This window comes from Coregonus clupeaformis, chromosome 37, assembly GCF_020615455.1.
Source record: "Coregonus clupeaformis isolate EN_2021a chromosome 37, ASM2061545v1, whole genome shotgun sequence".
Classification (NCBI taxonomy): Eukaryota; Metazoa; Chordata; class Actinopteri; order Salmoniformes; family Salmonidae; genus Coregonus; species Coregonus clupeaformis.
In genome coordinates, this window is record NC_059228.1 from 17,486,587 (window position 1) to 17,510,688 (window position 24,102).

At 47.2% G+C, this 24,102-nt stretch overlaps 1 protein-coding gene across 2 annotated transcripts in view; it reads right to left on the bottom strand.

Annotated features, from left to right (window-relative positions):
- Window positions 1-643: 643 nt before the first annotated feature.
- Window positions 644-24,102, bottom strand: part of LOC121553410 (tau-tubulin kinase 1-like) — a 43,195-nt gene continuing 19,736 nt past the window's right edge. For both annotated transcript variants that reach the window (XM_041866491.2, XM_041866492.2), the window contains exons 14-15: window positions 4,228-6,266; window positions 644-3,964 (exon numbers count right to left, since the gene is read on the bottom strand). In XM_041866491.2, the coding sequence (XP_041722425.2) occupies window positions 3,496-3,964; window positions 4,228-6,266 (2,508 nt within the window). In that variant the 3' untranslated portion in view covers window positions 644-3,495. The remainder of the gene's footprint in view (window positions 3,965-4,227; window positions 6,267-24,102) is intronic.

A 24,102-nucleotide genomic window follows, 5' to 3' on the forward strand; every position in this document is an offset into this window, starting at 1 on the left:
TCCTATCTGGTGTAATTATCCTGTCTTATCTGATGTCCTGTGTGATCTTAAGTATGCTCCCTCTAATTCTCCAATCTCTCTCTTGCTCTCTCTCTCTCCCCTCCAGGTGGACCTGAGCCCTTGGACCATGACTCGAGACTACCTGGCCTGACAACTCTTGACTGTTCCCCCTCCCCAGTCCACCTGGTCGTGCTGCTGATCCAGTTTCTGCTGTTCTGCCTGCGGCTATGGAACCCTGACCTGTTCACTGGACATGCTACCTTGTCCCGGACCTGCTGTTTCGACCCTCTCTCTCCCTCGCTCTCTCTCTCCCTCCCCTTCTCTCTCTACCTTACCTGCTGTCTCAACCTCTGAATGCTCAGCTATGAAAAGCAAACTGACATTTACTCCTGAGATGCTGACCTGTTGCACCCTCTATAAACACTGTGATTATTATTTCAGCCTTTTGGTCATCTATGAATATATGAACATCTTGAAGAACGATCTAGCCTTAATGGCCATGTACTCTTATAATCTCCACCGGGCACAGCCAGAAGAGGACTGGCCACCCCTCAGAGCCTGGTTCCTCTCTAGGTTTCTTTATAGGTTCCTGTCTTTCTAGGGAGTTTTTCCTAGCCACCACGCTTTTACATCTGCATTGCTTGCTCTTTGGGGTTTTAGGCTTGTTTTTGTTTTTTTGTGACATGTACTGATGTAAAAAGGGCTTTATATATTTGATTGAACATTTATTATTAAGGCTATATTATTATTATTTCAAGGCTCTAGCCTGCCATTTAAGTAATACATTGTGAAGGATTTGTGACACGCTACAGGCAGGTAGGAGTGCTCAGCATTTCAACAACAGCACTTCAACAACATGCCTATACATTTTGCATTAAGGGTGTATAAAATAATTACTTAGAATTAAATATCAAATGAAACAAAAAAGTTTGGCCAGTCTTTGGTTTGAGGATCATGCGGTGAGCTATGTATGCCTAGTTTGTTAATTTTGCCTAGCAGATACTCTTATATTCCCATGCCCTAATCACAGTCAACACAAATCTATTTTGTAACAACAATATGATGGAATAAAATAGAATAAATTAGAAAATGATAGTTTCACAAATGAAAAAAAGTTGCAAGTGCATATAGGCCTACCTGATGATATGCGGCTGCTGTGTTAAAAAAACAAATGTATTTTTCTTGAATTCACTGATGATCCGATACTTCAGTTGTAACTGGTTCGGTTGCGCTGAATTTTGACAGTTGATAGACAACTTTAGCACTGTTCCAAATGTAAGATTATACAATTTTTTTTAACAATAGCGTATAGAAATCAAAATGTCTCCTGTGCTGCAGCATGCGCTCATTCGTTGTCATGCTCTGTTGTGGTATTAAAAGAGATTCTGCTTCTGCGTTTATAAAAGGCTATTTTTTCTCAGACCTGCAAATAAGATGATAGATTCATGCAGTGCTTTTATTATAAAGGAGAGCTTTTCACCACTACCCTTGTCCGTGGTGGTCTGCAAACCCACAACCTCCTGGCCCGCCACCCTTGCTACTTAGCCATGTAATGCTTACGAAACAAAGAACATGCATATCTAAAAATGCATATCTAAGGCTCTTGTCTGTCCTAGGAGTGAGGGTAAACGTTAGGCATGTTCTCTGCTATCCACTTTGTTTGAATTATTATTATTTTGGGTATAGGGGCGGGTCACTTGTTATTTTTCAAGCGCGCACATTTCTTTACTGAACGGAGGGCCATCTATTTTCATTTCAGAGAGGTCAGATTTCCTCCAGGTATCCCTCATTATAAATAACGTACAGTCCCCAATACAAAAATAACAGAAATCATGTTAATTTGGACACATTCCACAGTATCTATCTTTAAATGTGTTTCTGATTGAATATGCACCCCAAATGGCAAACTACTCCCTATGGGCTCTGGTCAAAAGTAGTGCACTAAATGGGGAATAAGGTGCCATTAGGGATGTACTGTTAACCTCTGGGTACATCCAGTGAATTCCTCCCAAGGTGACAAGAACACATGCGACCATTACAAAGCCACAAGTACATCGACTTTATGCATTCATTTCGATTCCCTCAAAATCCTTTTCTATCTCAATGAAAAAGACAGAGGAATAATGACACTTATTTCGGTAACGCTTTACAATAAAGGTACGTTAATTTAAAGTGTTACCCTTACTTCAAATAGAAATATTGGCCTACTGTATGAAACATTTCGCAACAGTTGAAGCAGCTCCTCATGAAGCGTTATATTGTCTAATGAACACATTCATAGCACTTTATAGATGCATTCATAGGGCTTTATGAGACTGTATACTACTCTATGGCGGTTATCATACAGTAGATACGGCACAGGTTTTCATTCCAAATGCAGATTTACCAGCTGTGATAGTCCCTGATTGGTTGTGAGAGAGAAATAATAATGCCAAGTGTAAACTGCACACCAATCCAGATCTGATTCTTATGTACATGACGGTAACTTTACTTGAAGCACCTTGTAAAGTGTTATAATGCTTTAAAAACCTTAATAGAATCTCATAGATGCAGTCATTGAGCATTGTGAAACTTGACAACCAAGTAATAAGGCATGAGAGAGATATTCATGATATACAACAGTCTCTGGTACCTTATTGCTTTATTGTACAGTTTCAAAATGCTCTATGACTTAATATATAAGGCGCTATGAATGCTTATAACGCAATATAACAGTTTACAACTCTTCATAAGAAGGAAGTCAAATAAAGCGTTACCTAAATTACTATCCGTGGTCTGACCTAAATAAAGTGAATCCTATAATTTAGCTATATACAATTTTCATAACACACATAATCATTTTAATTTAAAGCACTTTTTTAAGCAAACTAGAGAGTGAGATCAGAGGAGGCTGATGCTCTGCCGTTGCAGTTGTTGTTTTGTCCCTGGAAGCGTTAGTGATGGGAGTAGTAGACAAGAACTGGTCTTAGAACAGGTCTTATTAAGGCATATGAGGGCTGTTGTACTGAGTCAGACTTCATTAGATTCCCCCAGGATCAGGGTTCGAATTACAGGAGGGCTAGGGGAGGCTAGGGGAACCCCATAACAAATCAGGCACCCGACAATTGTCAACGATATGGACGTTGGGCACCATCGACGTGCAGAGCCCCAAGAGTCAATGTGTAATTCGAACCCTGCTAAGGAACAAGTTCCCAGACTGGTGCAGGGAGGCCTCAGCTGCAGAAGGAGGTAACGAACACCCACTTCCCTAGTCTGTGGTGTTGGGGGTCACACCGCTGCCTGGTGCTCCCTATTACTGGTTTTGTTTTTGGCCTTAACTGTGATTAGAAGCAGACACCTCTTTGTTATCTTAAGATGAGAGTTGAAACATAGCGTTTTCGCACAAACGTTTGAGGTCGTGGAGTTACTCTGACATACAGTAGATAAAGGGGTGTGTGAAGTGCAGTGTGGATAGTCTGATGGATAGATAGCCCTGATACACTAAGCTAGGCTATATTATCTGGTGGCTGTCTTGCTCTCAGAAGCATCTGACTTCCCCTTGGTGGGTGTGGGTCTGAGTGTGGATGTAGATGACAAAGGGTAAAGTTTGCCTCGCCTCCTGGGTGTCCCAGGGGCTGAGGAATCATCGGTTTGAGGCGGTCTGGGTTTTAGCGGAAGTGCGGTCTGCGCCCGCACGGATATGAGCTGCCTCCGGACCTCTGTAACTGCAGCCCCCCGGCGTGGGCGCTGAGGGGAGGGGCTGTCGGTCCGGGAGGTAGAGTAGCAACAGGGGGAGGTGCTGAGGCTACGGGGGGAGGGGCATGCAGAGAGAGTGGCTCGGGAGATGACCCCACGCAAGGGGGTCCGGGGGGTGGAGGATAAGGGGGAGGAGTCGGCCCCGGGTCCAGGTCGGGATTGCAGAGTCTGGGACCTCTGATGCAGTGGAACGTTCATGCTTGGGGTCCTGGGTTTGTGAGATTGATGCCTGAAACACAGAGATACAACACAGAGACAGTCATAGATGTAGAATGATGCTTCGAATTCTGAATTCTGTTCTAGAATTATGCTTAAAGATTATAAATCTGGAGGCTTTCACATTATATGAATATTATTATCCATTCAGAATATTATTCAAAGGACAGGGTGAACAACAGAGTTGATAAAAGGCAGCCTTGGCGTGAGCCCCTAGAGATCGGGAATTGATAAGAGCATGTGTTTCCTTTCAAATACGCTTTTAATTGAACCCACCTATTATATATAGTTGAAAGTTGTGGCTTGTGGACAATAGCATTGGGGCCAGTTTGGGAGACAGCATGAGACGGTGTAACAGAGGATCCCTGCAGCTTAACAGGTGTGACAGGACGGGGTATCCTGCTCCTTTGACGCCCCCCACCCCTCTCCCTCCCAACTCCCCTCTCCTTCCTGGGCAGAGAGTTGTCCTCATCATGGGTCTCTGCTGGAACTTTACAGCCATCTTCCGCAGAGGAAGCTGAGGAAACAGAAGCCAGTCTTAGCATGCGACCTTGCCTCCTTTCCATGACCAGCCGGGCTAGGTAAGGTCGCTTGGCCCTCTGACGAGACTTGAATGACTGGGACTCCGCCGACTGGTCCTGGTCCGAGCTGGTGTCCTCCTCAGATCGGGAGAGAACTGGGATTCGGCTCAGTTTTCGAGGCCTGGTCTGTTTACTGGCCTCTGCCCATTTTTTGCTCTCCTTCTGGTGCACTGCCAATGTTTCTGGATCACCAGGGTCCTTGGGTTCCTCCTGTGGAGAAGCATCATTGTTTTGTTCAAGCTGGACGTGGCTCTCCTTCTCTGTTAACATCATGTCTTGGGCAGGCTCCATCTCAGGGGAAACGGCAATAGGGGCGTCCTCTTGTTCAGAGTCTAACTTGGTTTCTATTGAAATGACCAGGATATCCTGGGCTTCAGGTTCTTCTGGAGGACCGAGAACAGGAGAGGAGAGGTTTGGCTGGATCGCTGGCTGGACCTCGTCCCAAAGTTCTGGCTCTTCTTCCATCTCTTTTTCTGGAGGAATTAACTCCTCAATCGCTTTCTTTGCAACATCCTCTTCCTCCTCCTTAGCCTTGTTGTATCTCTCTGGGAAACCTGGGATTTCTCTCTCTGGAACTTCCTCCTTGAACCTACTCTCTCTGTCGTCCTCCTCCTCCTCCTCCTCAAACCTGCTCACTTTGTCCCCCTCCTCCTCTTTCTCAAAGAAATTGCTTTCTGATCCACTCTCCCTCCTCTGTACGTCGTAGGTCTTTTGGAACTCACCTTCAGATCCACTCTCCCTCCCCTCTTCACTGTCTCTGTTTGGAACCTCACCCTCAGATCCACTCTCCCTCTCCTTCTCAACATCTTTATCTGAACGGTCCACATCGGATCTGCTCTCCCTGCCCCTCTCTTTCTCTCCACCGGAGACATCCTCCTGTTTCTCTTCCTCCGAGCGGTCCTCCTGTTTGGCTGTGGGCTCCTCAACCAGCCCGGGGAGCAGCAGCCTGAGCTGCAGAGTCCCTGAGGAGCTCATCACATTATGGTGGGTGGTCTCTGCAATGTGGACGAATGTCCGCTCTACTTTGGTGAAAGGAGGGGAGGTGCTGGTGGGAGCAACAACATTGGGCGCCACATTGACCAGGATGGCGGTGACGGCCGTCAAAGATGGTTTGGGCTCGGACTTCAGCTGGGAGGACAAAGTACCTGGCTTAGACATGTCCAGCAGGCTTCCCAGAGGTCCCAGAGCTCTCTCGCACTGGGGTGTGATGGCTGCCAGGGTCCCCTGGTGGCTCCCGGCATCGTCCGGGGGCAGATCGCCCACTACGGCAAGGGACCTCCTCACGTCTCCAGGGGAGAAGAGCACCAGGGTCTTGGAGCCTTCCTCCAGCTCCAGGTCCAGATCACCACCAAACCCCACTCCTGCAGAGGCCCGGCGAGGGTAGTCCCGAGGAGGCTCGTCTGCAAGGAGAGTAGAGGGAGCTCCATCATCACCCTCCTGGCTGTGCTCGCTGCTCTTGGAGCTCCCATCACCGCTGGACACTGCCCCAGCCCCAGCCCTAGCGGCATCCACATCCCCATCCTGATCCTGCTCAACACGGGTTCCGGAATCAACCTCAAAGGAGGTTTGGAGAGGCGGAAGGGTGACGGCGCCGGTGAGCATGGCAGAGAGGAAGTCTACCCGTCGAAAGCGATGCTGGGCCAGCATGGGAAGGTCAGGCCTCTCTCTCTCTACACCCTGGAGGTTGAGGTCCTCCACACTGCCACCCTGGTATGGGCTGATCTGCTCCAGGGCCTGCAGCACATCACAGAGAGAGGCTGTAGTATACAAGTATCAAAGAAAAGGAAATGCTTTCCCTGAACCCTACACTCTTAGAAAAAAAAGATGTTATCTAGAACCTAAAAGGGTTATTCAGCTGTCCCCATGGACAGATGGCGTAGCAGTGCGGTCGTGTACTCTTGTGTGTCCGTGTAAATAGCCAGTTTTTTTCTTTTTTTTGTATTTTGTTGTATATATTCCCCTATCACACTTTTCATCCTTCTACTAAATATACTTTCCTGCAACCCGCCTCACTCAATGTGGAACGGATTCTATTATTTACTTACCTTTTATCTAGAATCTCCAGTTGAAACTAGCTAGCCAGCTAACTAGCTACTTGCTATTAGCCACGTTAGCGTTTTTTCACCCAGAACATCGGATTTTCTGCCGGAATAACTGAATCACTGGACCTTAACACCGGATTGCAACCAGCTAGCCACAACCGAATGGATGTTGCTGTTGGCTAATCACCACTGCCCCCGAAGCAAGCACCAGTTAGCCTTGAGCTTGCCTCGAGCCAGGCCCATATCCCGGCTATCTACCTCTCTGTCTACCGGACGGGAGTAGCCAGCTAACTAGCTACTTGCTATTAGCCAATGTTAGCGGGTTTCTTTTCACCATTGTCCGTGGCCTGCACTACCTACCAGCCAGCTCTAGCCTGGACTATTATCGGCCAGTCTATTATCGGATTTTCTGCCGGAATCACTGAATCACTGGACCTTTAACACCGGATCATCGCAACTAGCTAGCTGCAACCGAATGGATGTTGTGGTTGGCTAATCAGCCTTGAGCTAGCCTCGAGTCAGGCCCATCTCCCGGCTATCTACCTCTCTGTCAACCGGACGGGACCTCCTAGTGTCAACACGGAGCCCCGCCGATCCATCACGACTGGTCTGCCGACGTAATCGTCTGTGGTTTCCAACAGGCTTCCCGTTGCGACGACCACGAAGATCCATCTGCTAGTCCCGGCCCGCTAGCACACGCAATTCAACAGCCGTGCTTCCTGATCGCCTGTGCTGTAGCACCAATTCGAACTGCTCTCGGACTCACATTGCTGTTCACTGGACATTATGATCACTCAGCTGCACAGCTGATGCCTGCTGGACTGTTCCTTTACACGGTACGCTGTCCTGTTTATTCTGTTTAGCCTCAGACCAAACTTTCATCGCCATTACCAGTTGTTGTCTTAGCTCTCTCGAATAACACCTGTGATTGCTTTATGCCTCTCTCCCATGTCAATATGCCTTGCCTATTGCTGTTCCAGTTAGTTCTTATTATACAATTTCACTGTAGAGCCCCAAGTCCCTCTCAAGCTCCTTTGTTCCACCCCCAGACACGCGGAGACCGGCTCAATCGGTGCATCCAGTGATGCCATCTCTTTCATTGTTACCCAACGCTATCCTTCCATATCCTTGTCTGTACATAATGCCCTGAATCTATTCTACAACGCCCGGAGAACTGCCCCCTTTATTCTCTGTACCCAACGCACTAGAAGACCAGTTCTTAAAGCCTTTAGCCGTATCCTTATTCTAGTCCTCCTCTGTTCCTCTGGTGATGTAGAGGTTAACCCAGGCCCTGCAGCCCCCAGTATCACTCCTATTCCCCAGGCGCTATCATTTGTTGACTTCTGTAACCGTAAAAGCATTGGCTTTTTGCATGTTAACATCAGAAGCCTCCTTCCTAAGTTTGAGTTATTCACTGCATTAGCACACTCCGCCAACCCTGATGTTCTAGCAGTGTCTGAATCCTGGCTTAGGAAGGCCACCAAAAATTCAGAAATGTCCATCCTCAACTACAACATTTTCCGTCTAGATAGAACTGCCAAAGGGGGTGGAGTTGCAATCTACTGTAGAGATAGCCTGCAGAGCTCTATCATACTATCCAGGTCTGTGCCCAAACAGTTTGAGCTCCTACTTCTAAAAATCCACCTTTCCAGAAACAAGTCTCTCACTGTTGCCGCTTGCTACCGACCCCCCTCAGCCCCCAGCTGTGCCCTGGACACCATATGTGAATTGATTGCTCCCCATCTATCCTCAGAGTTCGTACTGCTTGGTGACCTAAACTGGGATATGCTTAACACCCTGGCCATCCTACAATCCAAACTAGATGCCCTCAATCTCACACAAATGATCAAGGAACCTACCAGGTACAACCCTAAATCTGTAAACATGGGCACCCTCATAGATATCATCCTGACTAACTTACCCTCTAAATACACCTCCGCTGTCTTCAACCAGGATCTCAGCGATCACTGCCTTATTGCCTGCGTCCGTAACGGGTCCGCGGTCAAACGACCACCCCTCATCACTGTCAAACGCTCCCTAAAACACTTTAGCGAGCAGGCCTTCCTAATTGATCTGGCCCAGGTATCCTGGATGGATATCGATCTCATTCCGTCAGTAGAGGATGCCTGGTTGTTCTTTAAAAGTGCTTTCCTCTCAATCTTAAATAAGCATGCCCCATTCAAAAAATTCAGAACTAAGAACCGATATAGCCCCTGGTTCTCCTCAGACTTGACTGCCCTTGACCAGCACAAAAACATCCTGTGGCGTACTGCATTAGCATCGAATAGCCCCCGCGATATGCAACTTTTCAGGGAAGTTAGGAACCAATATACACAAGCAGTTAGGAAAGCAAAGGCTAGCTTTTTCAAACAGAAATTTGCATCCTGTAGCACTAACTCCAAAAAGTTTTGGGACACTGTAAAGTCCATGGAGAATAAGAGCACCTCCTCCCAGCTGCCCACTGCACTGAGGCTAGGAAACACTATCACCACCGATAAATCTACAATAATCAAGAATTTCAACAAGCATTTTGCTACCGCTGGCCATGCTTTCCACCTGGCTACCACTACCCCGGCCACCAGCTCTGCACAATCCGCTGCAACTTGCCCATGCCCCCCCCCCCGCTTCTCCTTCACACAAATTCAGACAGCTGATGTTCTGAAAGAGCTGCAAAATCTGGACCCCTACAAATAATCTGGGCTAGACAATTTGGACCCTTTCTTTCTAAAATTAGCAGCCGAAATTGTCGCAACCCCTATTACTAGCCTGTTGAACCTCTCTTTCGTAACGTCTGAGATCCCCAGAGATTGGAAAGCTGCCGCGGTCATCCCCCTCTTCAAAGGGGGTGACACTCTAGATCCAAACTGTTACAGACCTATATCCATCCTGCCCTGCCTTTCAAACGTTTTTGAAAGCCAAGTTAACAAACAGATCACCGACCATTTCGAATCCCACCGTACCTTCTCCGCTATGCAATCCGGTTTCCGAGCTGGTCATGGGTGCACCTCAGCCACGCTTAAGGTCCTAAACGATATTATAACCGCGATCGATAATAGACAGTACTGTGCAGCCGTCTTCATCGACCTGGCCAAGGCTTTCGACTCTGTCAACCACCGTATTCTTATTGGCAGACTAAATAGCCTTGGTTTCTCAAATGACTGTGACCTGTACGCTCTTGTTGGCTGGTCCTCACTACATATTCGTCGCCAAACCCACTGGCTCCAGGCCATCTATAAATCACTGCTAGGCAAATCCCCACCTTATCTTAGCTCATTGGTCACCATAGCAACACCCACCCGTAGTATGCGCTCCAGCAGGTATATCTCACTGGTCATCCCCAAAGCCAACACCTCCTTTGGGCGCCATTCCTTCCAGTTCTCTGCTGCCAATGACTGGAACGAACTGCAAAAATCTCTGAAGCTGGAGACTCTTATCTCCCTCACTAATTTTAAGCATCAGTTGTCAGAGCACCTTACCGATCACTGCACCTGTACACAGCCCATCTGAAATTAGCCCACCCAACTACCTCATCCCCATATTGTTATTTATTTTGCTCATTTGCACCCCAGTATCTCTATTTGCACATCATCTCTTGCACATCTATCATTCCAGTGTTAATACTAAATTGTAATTATTTTGCACTATGGCCTATTTATTGCCTTACCTCCATAACTTGCTACATTTGCACACACTGTATATATATTTTCTGTTGTATTTTTGACTTTATGTTTTGTTTACCCCATATGTAACTCTGTGTTGTTGTTTTTTATCGCACTGCTTTGCGTTATCTTGGCCAGGTCGCAGTTGTAAATGAGAACTTGTTCTCAACTGGCTTACCTGGTTAAATAAAGGTGAAATAAAAACATAAAAAAATAATCCTTTGCTTCTAGGTAGAACCCTTTTGGTTCGAGGTAGAGACCTTTTTACAGTGGGTTCTACATGGAACCCAAAAGGGTTCTAGCTGGAACAAAAAAGGGTTCTACCTGGAACCAAAAATAGTTATTCTACGGGGACAGCTGAAGAACCCTTTTGGAACCCTTTTTTTTCTAAGAGTGTAGGACATAAGACATATATAATAATGAAATATCAGATGTATTATCTAACAATGTGTTAATGAAATATCAGATGTAATATCTAACAATGTGTTAATGAAATATCAGATGTAATATCTAACAATGTGTTAATGAAATATCAGATGTATTATCTAACAATTTGTTAATGAAATATCAGATGTATTATCTAACAATGTGTTAATGAAATGAAATAGAACAAACATATTTGAATAACACCCTCACAAAGACTTCCGTACACATTAATAAACACAGACACCTGCAAACTGTTGCAGAGCAGAACCAGTGTATGACCTTAAAAACATTAATCTATTAGAAAACTTTAGATACGTTTAAAATGACTACCATAGCATCAAACCATGACTGAATAAGCACAAAAGGCAGCAAAGGCTAAATTAAGTACTTCCCAAATCCTTTAATCATATTTTGGTTGTATGCAAGTGTCTGAGAATTGTCTAGTATAGTTTACATACATGGATATAAAAGGCACAGAAAGTCCATAGCACAGCATTATACATATAATACTGTATATATGTACATGTTATGTTATGTTTTCTTTTAAATTGCTCAACCCAGGTGTGATTTCAAGTGTAGCCATTGTGTGGCCATGGTTACAAACAGTGCTTTGCCAAATGTATGTATAGCTGTGAAGCAGATATACAAGATCACGTGACGAGATGACATCAGTGTCGAAACGTTGTCGATCCAGCAATGTACTAATATCATTTTTTTGTATGTTTATTAATAAAATGGCTTGATATACATGCTTTTAAATACATAATGTTATACATAACTCTACAGGGTTATTGTGATACTAAAACAAATGCTTATATTATATTCACAAAAAGCGAATAGTGACTGTCCTGTCCTCTACTGAGAAAGACACTCACGGATCACAATGTTGTTCAAATAATGGTTGACATATTTTACATTCGCTCTGAAGTGTTACAAAATTATGATTGCTACTGTATTATCTTACATATTCCCATTCCAACCCACCTCCCACATACATTATTTGCAATGAACTGAAGGAGATAGTAAGCTCAGTTTTGCCAGTACTGCAAATCATTAGACATCCTTGGAAGAATCTGGGTCGACAAGAGTCCCTTCTTTCACTGAACACTTGTAGGATCTTCATTAGATCACTCTTTTGTTGCTGAGAATTTTCCTGCATAGCAGGAAATGCAAACTTGTAGCGTATTTGAGTTTTGTTTGTCAATTCCACTTTGAAATGTCAAACTTGATTTGCCCTAACAAACAAAATGTATAAATCCCTACAAAAATGATCAATCATTATAATCCACACAATAATTAACGTTTCCTGTTGCTGCAGGATTATTTGCCTGCTGTAGCAAACTGGCTCAAATTAAGATCCTACATCTGTATCACTCACAGACGCATTGGGACACTGGCCAATAAATAGGTGACTCAGAAACCAGATGTTTTTCCTCAAGCCATCTAACTGTCTTTCCACAAGCACAAATATGTCACCAAGATCTACATGTAGTCAGGACAGTACACACAGGACTGGAGCAACATAACACAGGCTACTAAGCAGCATCAGTACACCATAGGATTGCATGTCATTTTACATGAGAATGCTTCGGCAGGAAAACTTCCAAAACCCTTTCAACGTTACCAGCCAAACACAATGTTTTTAACAAATGTTTTTAACCAAGCCTACTTAGGTAATCACTGATCCGTGACTTTTTTTGTTTGGAAATAAACTAAAGTGCAGCAGATAAACTCTAGACCAACGTACACAAGGACATATTACAATCAGACTTTACTAAATATAGTTCAAGCGAAATGGCGTCTGATATTATTTATTGTGAGAACTGAACTGAGATCAGGGCCTGTATTCACAAAGCATCTCAAGAGTTGGAGTGCTGATCTAGCATACATTTTTCCTTTTAGATCATAATGAATAAGATTACATGCACAGGGGATACCTGATCCTAGATCAGCACTCCTACTCTGAGATACATAACATATACAGCCACAGAACTGAGCTTAATCAGATGGTGATAAATAAATTCAATTTATTTCCTTATTGGATCACTGACAAAAGTGAACTTGATCGAAGACAAACCAGGCAAGTGCATTATATTTCCCCCCTCATTATACGATCTAGACATAGCCTCAATTCAATTAAACCTGCATTGTGGTGTTAAAGCAGTATACAGTGCCTTGCAAAAGTATTCATCCCCTTGGCATTTTTCCTATTTTGTTGCATTACAACCTGTAATTTAAATGGATTTTTATTTGGATTTCATGTAATGGACATACACAAAATAGTCCAAATTGGTGAAGTTGAATGAAAAAAATAACTTGTTTCAAACAATTCTAACAAATAAATAATGGAAAAGTGGTGCGTGCATATGTATTCACCTCCTTTGCTATGAAGCTCCTAAATAAGATCTGGTGCAACCAATTACCTTCAGAAGTCACATAATTAGTTAAATAAAGTCCACCTGTGTGCATTCTAAGTGTCACATGATCTGTCACATGATCTCAGTATATATACACCTGTTCTGAAAGGCCCCAGAGTCTGCAACACCACAAAGCAAGGGGCACCACCAAGCAAGCGGCACCATGAAGACCAAGGAGCTCTCCAAACAGGTCAGGGACAAAGTTGTGGAGAAGTACAGATCAGGGTTGGGTTATAAAAAAATATCCGAAACTTTGAACATCCCACGGAGCACCATTAAATCCATTATTAAGAAATTGAAAGAATATGGCACCACAACAAACCTGCCAAGAGAGGGCCGCCCACCAAAACCCACGGACCAGGAAAGGAGGGCATTAATCAGAGAGGCAACAAAGAGACCAAAGATAACCCTGAAGGAGCTTCAAAGCTCCACAGCGGAGATTGGAGTATCTGTCCATAGGACCACTTTAAGCCGTACACTACACAGAGCTGGGCTTTACGGAAGAGTGGCCAGAATAAAGTCATTGCTTAAAGAAAAAATTAAGCAAACACGTTTGGTGTTCGCCAAAAGGCATGTGGGAGACTCTGGAAGAAGGTACTCTGGTCAGATGAGACTAAAATTGAGCTTTTTGGCAATCAAGGAAAACGCTATGCCTGGTGCAAACAGGCTCCAGTCCGGAGCCTGTGCAGTCCGCTCCACCGGTGCCCGGTCCAGCTCCGGTCAGCGGCTCCAGTCTAGACCCAGACGTCAGCCCCTCTCCAGGTTCAAGGTCTCCCACACCAGGGTCCAGACAGGGCTTGGTACTTCGTGGGAGGAAGGAGAGGGGAAGCAGCGCGCCGAGGTCCAGACCAGACCAGGGGCGCAACAAGGAGGCGGAGAGTAAGTGGTCGTCACGCCCTGAGCCGGATCCGCCTCCGAGGCGGAATGCCCACCCGGCCCCTACCCTGTTATGTTTATGTTGTGCGGTCAGAGTCCGCACCTTTTGGGGGGGGGGTACTGTCACGCCCTGACTCAGAGGACGCTTGTATGTTGAGTCAGGGTGTGTATTTTCCTTGCTGTGTTTGTCCATGCTGTACATTCTAGTATGTATAGATCTATGTTGGCCTGTGTGGTTCCCAATCAGAGGCAGCTGTCGCTCGTTGTCTCTGATTGGGGACCATACTTAGGCAGCCTATTGGCACTAGTGGGTTGTGGGATCTTGTTCCGTGTGAGGTATGTTGTTTGTCTACCTTGGACTTCACGTTTCGTTTCATTTGTTGTTTTGTCGTGGTGTTTATTCAGTATAAATAAACATGTATGCATATCACGCTGCGCCTTGGTCCGTCCCGTTCATGAACGAACGTGACACCTGTTTCAGTCTTCCAGAGATTTGAGACTGGGACGGAGGTTCACCTTCCAGCAGGACAATGACCCTAAGCATACTGCTAAAGCAACACTCGAGTGGTTTAAGGGGAAACATTTAAATGTCTTGGAATGGCCTAGTCAAAGCCCAGACTTCAATCCAATTGAGAATCTGTGATATGACTTAAAGATTGCTGTATACCAGCGGAACCCATCCAACTTGAAGGAGCTGGAGCAGTTTTGCCTTGAAGAATGGGCAAAAATCCCAGTGGCTAGATGTGCCAAGCTTACCCCAAGAGACTTGCAGCTGTAATTGCTGCAAAAGGTAGCTCTACAAAGTATTGACTTTGGGGGGGTGAATACTTATGCACGCTCAAGTCTTCTGTTTTTTGGTCTTATTTCTTGTTTGTTTGACAATAAAAAATATTTTGCATCTTCAAAGTGTTGTGTAAATCAAATGATACAACCCCCCCAAAAATCCATTATAATTCCTGGTTGTAATGCAACAAAATAGGAAAAATGCCAAGGGGGGTGAATACTTTCGCAAGCCACTGTAGCTCTTCATTTCCCATGGTCAAATGAAATGAAATGACAGAGCGGTGTTGGGTACTGTTAAATCCATAGAATTAAGAATCAAAATGGATCATGACAAGAGTGGTGTGTTGGGAAACCTCTAATCAAGTTGATTTGTGAAATTTCATCGACATTTGTGTCATATTGGTTTAGATGTGATGGTAGGAAGTTGAATTTTACATTGAGCATAAATCAATGCCTACTAATAATTTAATAGGGTCTCTATGGTTAAATCCTACTACTACTGGCCCAAAGTGAGCAGATAACACTCTCGCCTCCGGTACCATACTTCCCCCCGCGGCAGGGATCCCGGTTCAATCCCCTCATGAGTCCTTCTTCTCCCGCTACTCCGCTCCTATCTCTCGTCATATCGTCATTAAACAATTATTACAAAAAGAGTTTGGAAATTCTATTCTCCTTTGTAAAAAAATAAAATCTACTACTACTAGGTAGAGAGGTAAGTTTGTAAACAAAGGCACTGCATAAACATTGCTAGGGCAGGTTCAATTGAATTTCAGCCTAAATCCCCGCCTTTTAAAACATTTACATTAGTGAGCAACAAATGTTGACAATATGGACATTTCACAAATCTATAGTTGTGACTGGTGCAGTAAAATGAAGGCGTGTTCTTAACAAGATCTGTGTCCTCTGTCCAGACTCAAAGGCAAGATCAATTAAACGATTCACAACAGTAAACATAATACAGTTCTGAAAAAGAAATCATTATTGCTGGTAACACTGGTAATACTGTCACAACTGAAATGGAAAAAAAACCCTGATGCAATTGTTTGTGTGCATATGAATAATACAACATGATAACGTGTTATATACATCTTATAAACATTTATAAGCAGTAAGAAAGTAGCATTCCACTGCAATGAGTGAAGCTATTGCCTATCAATCTACTGCCTATCAATCTATTGCCTATCAATCTATTGCCTATCAATCTACTGCCTATCAATCTATTGCCTATCAATCTATTGCCTATCAATCTACTGCCTATCAATCTACTGCCTATCAATCTATTGCCTATCAATCTATTGCCTATCAATCTATTGCCTATCAATCTACTGCCTATCAATCTATTGCCTATCAATCTATTGCCTATCAATCTACTGCCTATCAATCTACTGCCTATCAATCTATTGCCTATCAATCTATTGCCTATCAATCTATTGCCTATCAATCTACTGCCTACCAATCTACTGCCTATCAATCTACTGCCTATCAATCTATTGCCTATCAATCTACTGCCTTTCAATCTATTGCCTATCAATCTACTGCCTATCAATCAATTGCCTATCAATCTATTGCCTATCAATCTACTGCCTATCAATCTATTGTGTATCAATCTACTGCCTATCAATCTATTGCCTATCAATCTACTGCCTATCAATCTATTATTTATCAATCTACTGCCTATCAATCTATTGCCTATCAATCTATTGCCTATCAATCTACTGCCTATCAATCTATTGTTTATCAATCTACTGCCTATCAATCTATTGCCTATCAATCTACTGCCTATCAATCTACTGCCTATCAATCTACTGCCTATCAATCTATTGCCTATCAATCTATTGCCTATCAATCTACTGCCTATCAATCTACTGCCTATCAATCTATTGCCTATCAGTGTATTGCTTATCAATATATTGCTTATCAACCTATTGCCTATATTGATCCATAATTTATCCTCTGACAGTAATAATTTCTCTCTCTTCATCTCAACATCCTGGCACATTGACTGTGATAAAGCAGCATCCGCAATGACCCTTCAACATTTTGCTATGCTTTATTTGAAATAACAAAAACTAACAGATTGTGGCTTTAAACTAGATCAAACAAGAACAACATGTGGATGAAGATGGTAATAGTGTTGGTGGTGGTGATGATCCACACACACACACACACACACACACACACACACACACACACACACACACACACACACACACACACAAACGTGCGCCAGTCCTAAAACACTTCAAAGCATGTGCAGATGAATGCCTGGGAAGAACGGAAATGACACAAAGCCCACAGACTCTTTGCCTAAAAGTCTACCTCTCAGAAAGCTACAGTACTCAGTGCTTGAATAAAAAAAGCATCTTTCAAAAAACGAGTGTCAGTGTACAGTAAAGTGGTGTGTACAGTGTCTGTGGTGTACAAGGTCTTGAACCATGTGGTTCTCTCTCTCTCTCTCTCCCTCTCCCTCTCTCTCTCTTTCTCTCGCTCTCTCTCTCCTATCCTCTCCTGGTTCTCCTTCTCTCTCCCTCCACGGAGCCGTATGCCTCGTGGGGTGGCCTGGTTCGGCTCGGATATCCAGTGACCTTGCCTGCACTTCCTCCAGAAGGACAAAACGCAATCCTACTATTCCTGGCCCACGGGCCCACAGGCACACCCGGAGCACAGGGTACAGGCTGGGCCGGGGGGCCCACAGTTTACTGCACAATTAAAAAACGAATCTTCTTCCCTTTTTTGTAATATTCCCTTTTTTTAAACCTTCCAGTCCCCCTAGATAAAGCCAGGACTGTGTTTGTTTCTGTGAGGAGAAGGAGGAGGAGGAGGAGGAGGAGGAGGAGGAGGAGGGATATTGTTGTTGTGGTTCATGAAAAAGCGCTGCATGTGGTTACACAAAATGTTAGATACAACCCCTACTGGGCTTTTTATCCAATCACGTCTTGTTCATTAGTTTGGCCAGCATCTGTTGTATCTGGAGTCGGGACAGGTTGAGGACGGAGTGTCGTGATCGTGACCCCCCGGGGCTGCCGGGTACCAGGGGCATGTGGCGCCGCGAGGGGAAACGGGCGGGGCTGCTCTCAGCGGAACGGCTTCTCTGGATCAACGCCCCAGCTTCCAAGTTACCATGGGGATACTGCTCCGTCTCCAGGGTAGAGGACGAGAACACGTACGACGCCAATCTTCTCAATTGGTTGGGCCTCGGGAAAGAGTGGTGCGGGTGGTGGGGGTGGGGCCTATCCTCCTCCAACTGAAAAAGACCAATAAGAGTGGAGGAGAAAGGCATCAGGCGGGGGTGTGGCCAAGAAGACTCTGTCTCTTCTCTATCTCTGCTGTCACGGGAATGTCTGTTTGTCTGGTCTCTGGGTCTCTGGGTCTCTGTGTGTCTGGGTCTCTGTGTGTCTGGGTCTCTGTGTGTCTGGGTCTCTGTGTGTCTGGGTCTCTGTGTGTCTGGGTCTCTGTGTGTCTGGGTCTGTGGGTCTCTGGGTCTCTGTGTGTCTGGGTCTCTGTGTGTCTGGGTCTCTGTGTGTCTGGGTCTCTGTGTGTCTGGGTCTCTGGGTCACTGTGTGTCTGGGTCACTGTGTGTCTGTGTGTCTGGGTCTCTGTGTGTCTGTGTGTTTGGGTCTCTGTGTGTCTGGGTCTCTGTGTGTCTGGGTCTCTGTGTGCATGGGTCTCTGTGTGCCTGGGTCTCTGTGTGCCTGGGTCTCTGTGTGCCTGGGTCTCTGTGTGCCTGGGTCTCTGTGTGCCTAGGTCGCTGTGTGCCTGGGTCTCTGTGTGTCAGTTTGTCTGGGTCTCTGTGTGTCTGGGTCTCTGGGTGTCTGAGACTCTGGGTCTCTGTGTGTCTGGGTCTATCTGGGTCTCTGTGTGTCTGGGTCTCTGTGTGCCTGGGTCTCTGTGTATCTGGCTCTCTGTGTGTCTGGGTCTCTGTGTATGTGTCTCTGTGTGTCTGTGTGTCTGGATCTCTGGGTGTCTGGGTCACTGTGTGTCTGGGTCTCTGTGTGTCTGGATCTCTGTCTGTCTGGATGTCTGTGTGTCTGGGTCTCTGGGTGTCTGTGTCTCTGTATCTCTGGGTTTCTGTGTGTCTGTGTGTCTTGGTCTCTGTGTGTCTGGATCTCTGTGTGTCTGGGTCTCTGGGTCTCTTTTCATTAACCACAACAACAATATCCCTCCTCCTCCTCACAGAAACAAACACAGTCCTGGCATTATCTAGGGGGACTGGAAGGTTTTATAAAAGGGAATATTACAAAAAACGGAAGAAGATTCGTTTTTAATTGTGCAGTAAACTGTGGGCCGCCCGGCCCAGCCTGTACCCTGTGCTCCAGGTGTGCCTGTGGGTCTCTGTGTGTCTGGGCCTTTGGGTCTCTGTGTGTCTGGGTCTCTGTGTGTCTGGGTCTCTGTGTGTCTGGGTCTCTGTGTGTCTGGGTCTCTGTGTGTCTGGGTCTGTGTGTGTCTGGGTCTCTGTGTGTCTGGGTCTCTGTGTGTCTGGGTCTCTGTGTGTCTGGGTCTCTGTGTGTCTGGGTCTCTGGGTCACTGTGTGTCTGGGTCACTGTGTGTCTGTGTGTCTGGGTCTCTGTGTGTCTGTGTGTTTGGGTCTCTGTGTGTCTGGGTCTCTGTGTGTCTGGGTCTCTGTGTGCCTGGGTCTCTATGTGCCTGGGTCTCTGTGTGCCTGGGTCGCTGTGTGCCTGAGTCTCTGTGTGTCTGTTTGTCTGGGTCTCTGTGTGTCTGGGTCTCTGGGTGTCTGAGACTCTGGGTCTCTGGGTCTCTGTGTGTCTGGGTCTCTGTGTGTCTGGGTCTATCTGGGTCTCTGTGTGTCTGGGTCTCTGTGTGTCTGGGTCTCTGTGTATCTGGCTCTCTGTGTGTCTGGGTCTCTGTGTGTATGTGTCTCTGTGTGTCTGTGTGTCTGGATCTCTGGGTGTCTGGGTCACTGTGTGTCTGGGTCTCTGTGTGTCTGGGTCTCTGTGTGTCTGGGTCTCTGTGTGTCTGGCTCTCTGTGTGTCTGGGTCTCTGTGTGTATGTGTCTCTGTGTGTCTGTGTGTCTGGGTGTCTGGGTCACTGTGTGTCTGGGTCTCTGTGTGTCTGGATCTCTGTCTGTCTGGATGTCTGTGTGTCTGGGTCTCTGGGTGTCTGTGTCTCTGTATCTCTGGGTTTCTGTGTGTCTGGGTCTCTGTGTGTCTGTGTGTCTTGGTCTCTGTGTGTCTGGATCTCTGTGTGTCTGGGTCTCTGTGTCTCTTTTCATTAACCACAACAACAATATCCCTCCTCCTCCTCACAGAAACAAACACAGTCCTGGCATTATCTAGGGGGACTGGAAGGTTTTAAAAAAGGGAATATTACAAAAAACGGAAGAAGATTCGTTTTTTAATTGTGCAGTAAACTGTGGGCCGCCCGGCCCAGCCTGTACCCTGTGCTCCAGGTGTGCCTGTGGGTCTCTGTGTGTCTGGGCCTTTGGGTCACTGTGTGTCTGGGTCTCTGTGTGTCTGGGTCTTTGTGTGTTTGGGTCTCTGTGGGTCCGGGCCTCTGTGGGTCCGGGCCTCTGTGGGTCCGGGCCTCTGTGGGTCCGGGCCTCTGTGTGTCAAGGTCTCTGTGTGTCTGTGTGTCTGGGTCTCTGGGTATTTTGGTCTCTGTGTGTCTGGGTCTCTGTGTGTCCGGGTCTCTGTGTGTCTGTGTGTCTGGGTCTCTGTGTGTCTGGGACTCTGGGTCTCTGTGTGTCTGGGTCTCTGTGTGTCTGGGTCTCTGGGTCACTGTGTGTCTGGGTCACTGTGTGTCTGGGTCACTGTGTGTCTGTGTGTCTGTGTGTCTGTGTGTTTGGGTCTCTGTGTGTCTGGGTCTCTGTGTATCTGGGTCTCTGTGTGTCTGGGTCTCTGTGTGTCTGGGTCTCTGTGTGTCTGGGTCTCTGTGTGTCTGGGTCTCTGTGTGTCTGGGTCTCTGTGTGTCTGGGTCTTTGTGTGTCTAGGTCTCTGTGTGTCTGTGTGTCTGGGTCTCTGGGTGTCTGGGTGTCTGTGTCTGTGTGTCCGGGTCTCTGTGTGTCTGGGTCTCTGTGTGTCTGTGTGTTTGGGTCTCTGTGTGTCTGGGTCTCTGTGTGTCTGGGTCTCTGTGTGCCTGGGTCTCTATGTGCCTGGGTCTCTGTTTGTCTGGGTCTCTGTGTGTCTGGGTCTCTGGGTGTCTGAGACTCTGGGTCACTGGGTCTCTGTGTGTCTGGGTCTCTGTGTGTCTGGGTCTCTGTGTATCTGGCTCTCTGTGTGTCTGGGTCTCTGTGTGTATGTGTTTCTGTGTGTCTGTGTGTCTGGATCTCTGGGTGTCTGGGTCACTGTGTGTCTGGGTCTCTGTGTGTCTGGATCTCTGTCTGTCTGGATGTCTGTGTGTCTGGGTCTCTGTGTGTCTGTGTGTCTTGGTCTCTGTGTGTCTGGATCTCTGTGTGTCTGGGTCTCTGGGTCTCTTTTCATTAACCACAACAACAATATCCCTCCTCCTCCTCACAGAAACAAACACAGTCCTGGCATTATCTAGGGGGACTGGAAGGTTTTAAAAAAGGGAATATTACAAAAAACGGAAGAAGATTCGTTTTTTAATTGTGCAGTAAACTGTGGGCCGCCCGGCCCAGCCTGTACCCTGTGCTCCAGGTGTGCCTGTGGGTCTCTGTGTGTCTGGGCCTTTGGGTCTCTGTGTGTCTGGGTCTCTGTGTGTCTGGGTCTTTTGTGTTTGGGTCTCTGTGGGTCCGGGCCTCTGTGGGTCCGGGCCTCTGTGGGTCCGGGCCTCTGTGTGTCTAGGTCTCTGTGTGTCTGTGTGTCTGTGTGTCTGGGTATTTTGGTCTCTGTGTGTCTGGGTCTCTGTGTGTCTGGGTCTCTGGGTCTCTGTGTGTCTGGGACTCTGGGTCTCTGTGTGTCTGGGTCTCTGTGTGTCTGGGTCTCTGGGTCACTGTGTGTCTGGGTCACTGTGTGTCTGGGTCACTGTGTGTCTGGGTCACTGTGTGTCTGTTTGTCTGTGTGTCTGTGTGTTTGGGTCTCTGTGTGTCTGGGTCTCTGTGTATCTGGGTCTCTGTGTGTCTGGGTCTCTGTGTGTCTGGGTCTCTGTGTGTCTGGGTCTCTGTGTGTCTGGGTCTCTGTGTGTCTGGGTCTCTGTGTGTCTGGGTCTTTGTGTGTCTAGGTCTCTGTGTGTCTGTGTGTCCGGGTCTCTGTGTGTCTGGGTCTCTGTGTGTCTGTGTCTCTGTGTGTCTGGGTCTCTGTGTGTCTGGGTCTCTGTGTGTCTGGGTCTCTGTGTGTCCGGGTCTCTGTATGTTTTGGTCTCTGTGTGTCCGGGCTTCTGTGTGTCCGGGTTTCTGTGTGTCCGGGTTTCTGTGTGTCCGGGCCTCTGTGTGTCCGGATTTCTGTGGGTCCGGGCCTCTGTGTGTCTGGGTCTCTGGGTGTCTGAGTCTCTGGGTCTCTGTGTTTCTGGGTCTCTGTGTGTCTGGGTCTCTGTGTGTCGGGGTCTCTGTGTGTCTGGGTCTCTGGGTCTCTGGGTCTCTGTGTGTCTGGGTCTCTGTGTGTCTGTGTGTCTGGGTGTCTGTGTGTCTGTGTGTCTGGGTCTCTGTGTGTCTGTGTCTCTGGGTCTCTGTGTGTCTGTGTGTCTGTGTGTCTGGGTCTCTGGGTCTCTTTTCGTGAACCACAACAACAATATCCATCCTCCTCCTCCTCCTCCTCCTCCTCACAGTACCTAGGGGGACTGGAAGGTTTTAAAAAAGGGAATATTACAAAAAACGGAAGAAGATTAGTTTTTTAATTGTGCAGTAAACTCTGGGCCGCCCGGCCCAGCCTGTACCCTGTGCTCCAGGTGTGCCTGTGGTTCTCTGTGTGTCTGGGTCTTTGGGTCTCTGTGTGTCTGGGTCGCTGTGTGTCTGGTTCTTTGTGTGTTTGGGTCTCTGTGGGTCCGGGCCTCTGTGGGTCCGGGCCTCTGTGTGTCTAGGTCTCTGTGTGTCCGGGTCTCTGTGTGTCCGGGTCTCTGTGTGTCTGGGTCTCTGTGTGTCTGGGTCTCTAGGTGCAGGGTCTTTGTGTGGCTGGGTCTCTGTGTGCCTGGGCCTCTGTGTGTCTGGGTCTCTGTGTGCCTGGGTCTCTGTGTGTCTGGGTCTCTGTGTGTCTGGGTCTCTGTGTGTCTGGGTCTCTGGGTGTCTGGGTGTCTGGGACTCTGTGTGCCTGGGTCTCTGGGTGTCTGGGTCTCTGGGTGTCTGGGTCTCTAAGTGTAGGGTCTCTGTGTGTCTGGATCTCTGTGTGTCTGGGTCTCTGTGTGTCTGGGTCTCTGTGTGTCTGGGTCTCTGTGTGTCTGTGTCTCTAGGTGCAGGGTCTCTGTGTGTCTGGGTCTCTGTGTGTCTGGGTCTCTGTGTGCCTTGGTCTCTGTGTGCCTGGGTCTCTGTGTGTCTGGGTCTCTGTGTGTCTGTGTGTCTGGGTCTCTGGGTGTCTGGGTCTCTGGGTCTCTGGATGTCTGGGTCTCTGGATGTCTGGGTCTCTGGGTGTCTGGGTTTCTGGGTGTCTGGGTCTCTGGGTGTCTGGGTCTCTGTGTGTCTGGGTCTCTGGGTGTCTGGGTCTCTGTGTGTCAGGGTCTCTGTGTGTCAGGGTTTCTGGGTCTCTGTGTGTCTGGGTCTCTGTGTGTCTGAGTCTCTGTGTGTCTGAGTCTCTGTGTGTCTGGGTCTCTGTGTGTCTGGGTCACTGGGTCTCTGTGTGTTTGGGTCTTTGGGTATCTGTGTGTCTGGGTCACTGGGTCTCTGTGTGTCTGGGTCTCTGTGTGTCTGGGTCATTGGGTCTCTGTGTGTCTGGGTCTCTGTGTGTCTGGGTTTCTGGGTCTCTGTGTGTCTGGGTCTCTGTGTGTCTGGGTCTCTGTGTGTCCGGGTCTCTGTGTGTCCGGGTCTCTGTGTGTCCGGGTCTCTGTGTGTCCGGGTCTCTGTGTGTCCGGGTCTCTGTGTGTCCGGGTCTCTATGTGTCTGGGTCTCTGTGTGTCTTGGTCTCTGTGTGTCTGGGTCTCTGTGTGTCTGGGTCTTTGTGTGTCTAGGTCTCTGAGTGTCTGGGTCTCTAGGTGCAGAGTCTCTGTGTGGCTGGGTCTCTGTGTGTCTGGGTCTCTGTGTGTCTGGGTCTCTGTGTGTCCGGGTCTCTGTGTGTCTGGGTCTCTGTGTGCCTTGGTCTCTGTGTGCCTGGGTCTCTGTGTGCCTGGGTCTCTGTGTGTCTGGGTCTCTGTGTGTCTGTCTGTCTGTCTGGGTCTCTGCGTGTTTGGGTCTCTGGTTCTCTGGGTGTCTGGGTCTCTGGGTCTCTGTGTGCCTGGGTCTCTGGGTGTCTGGGTTTCTGGGTCTCTGTGTGTCTGGGTCTCTGTGTGTCCGGGTCTCTGTGTGTCCGGGTCTCTGTGTGTCCGGGTC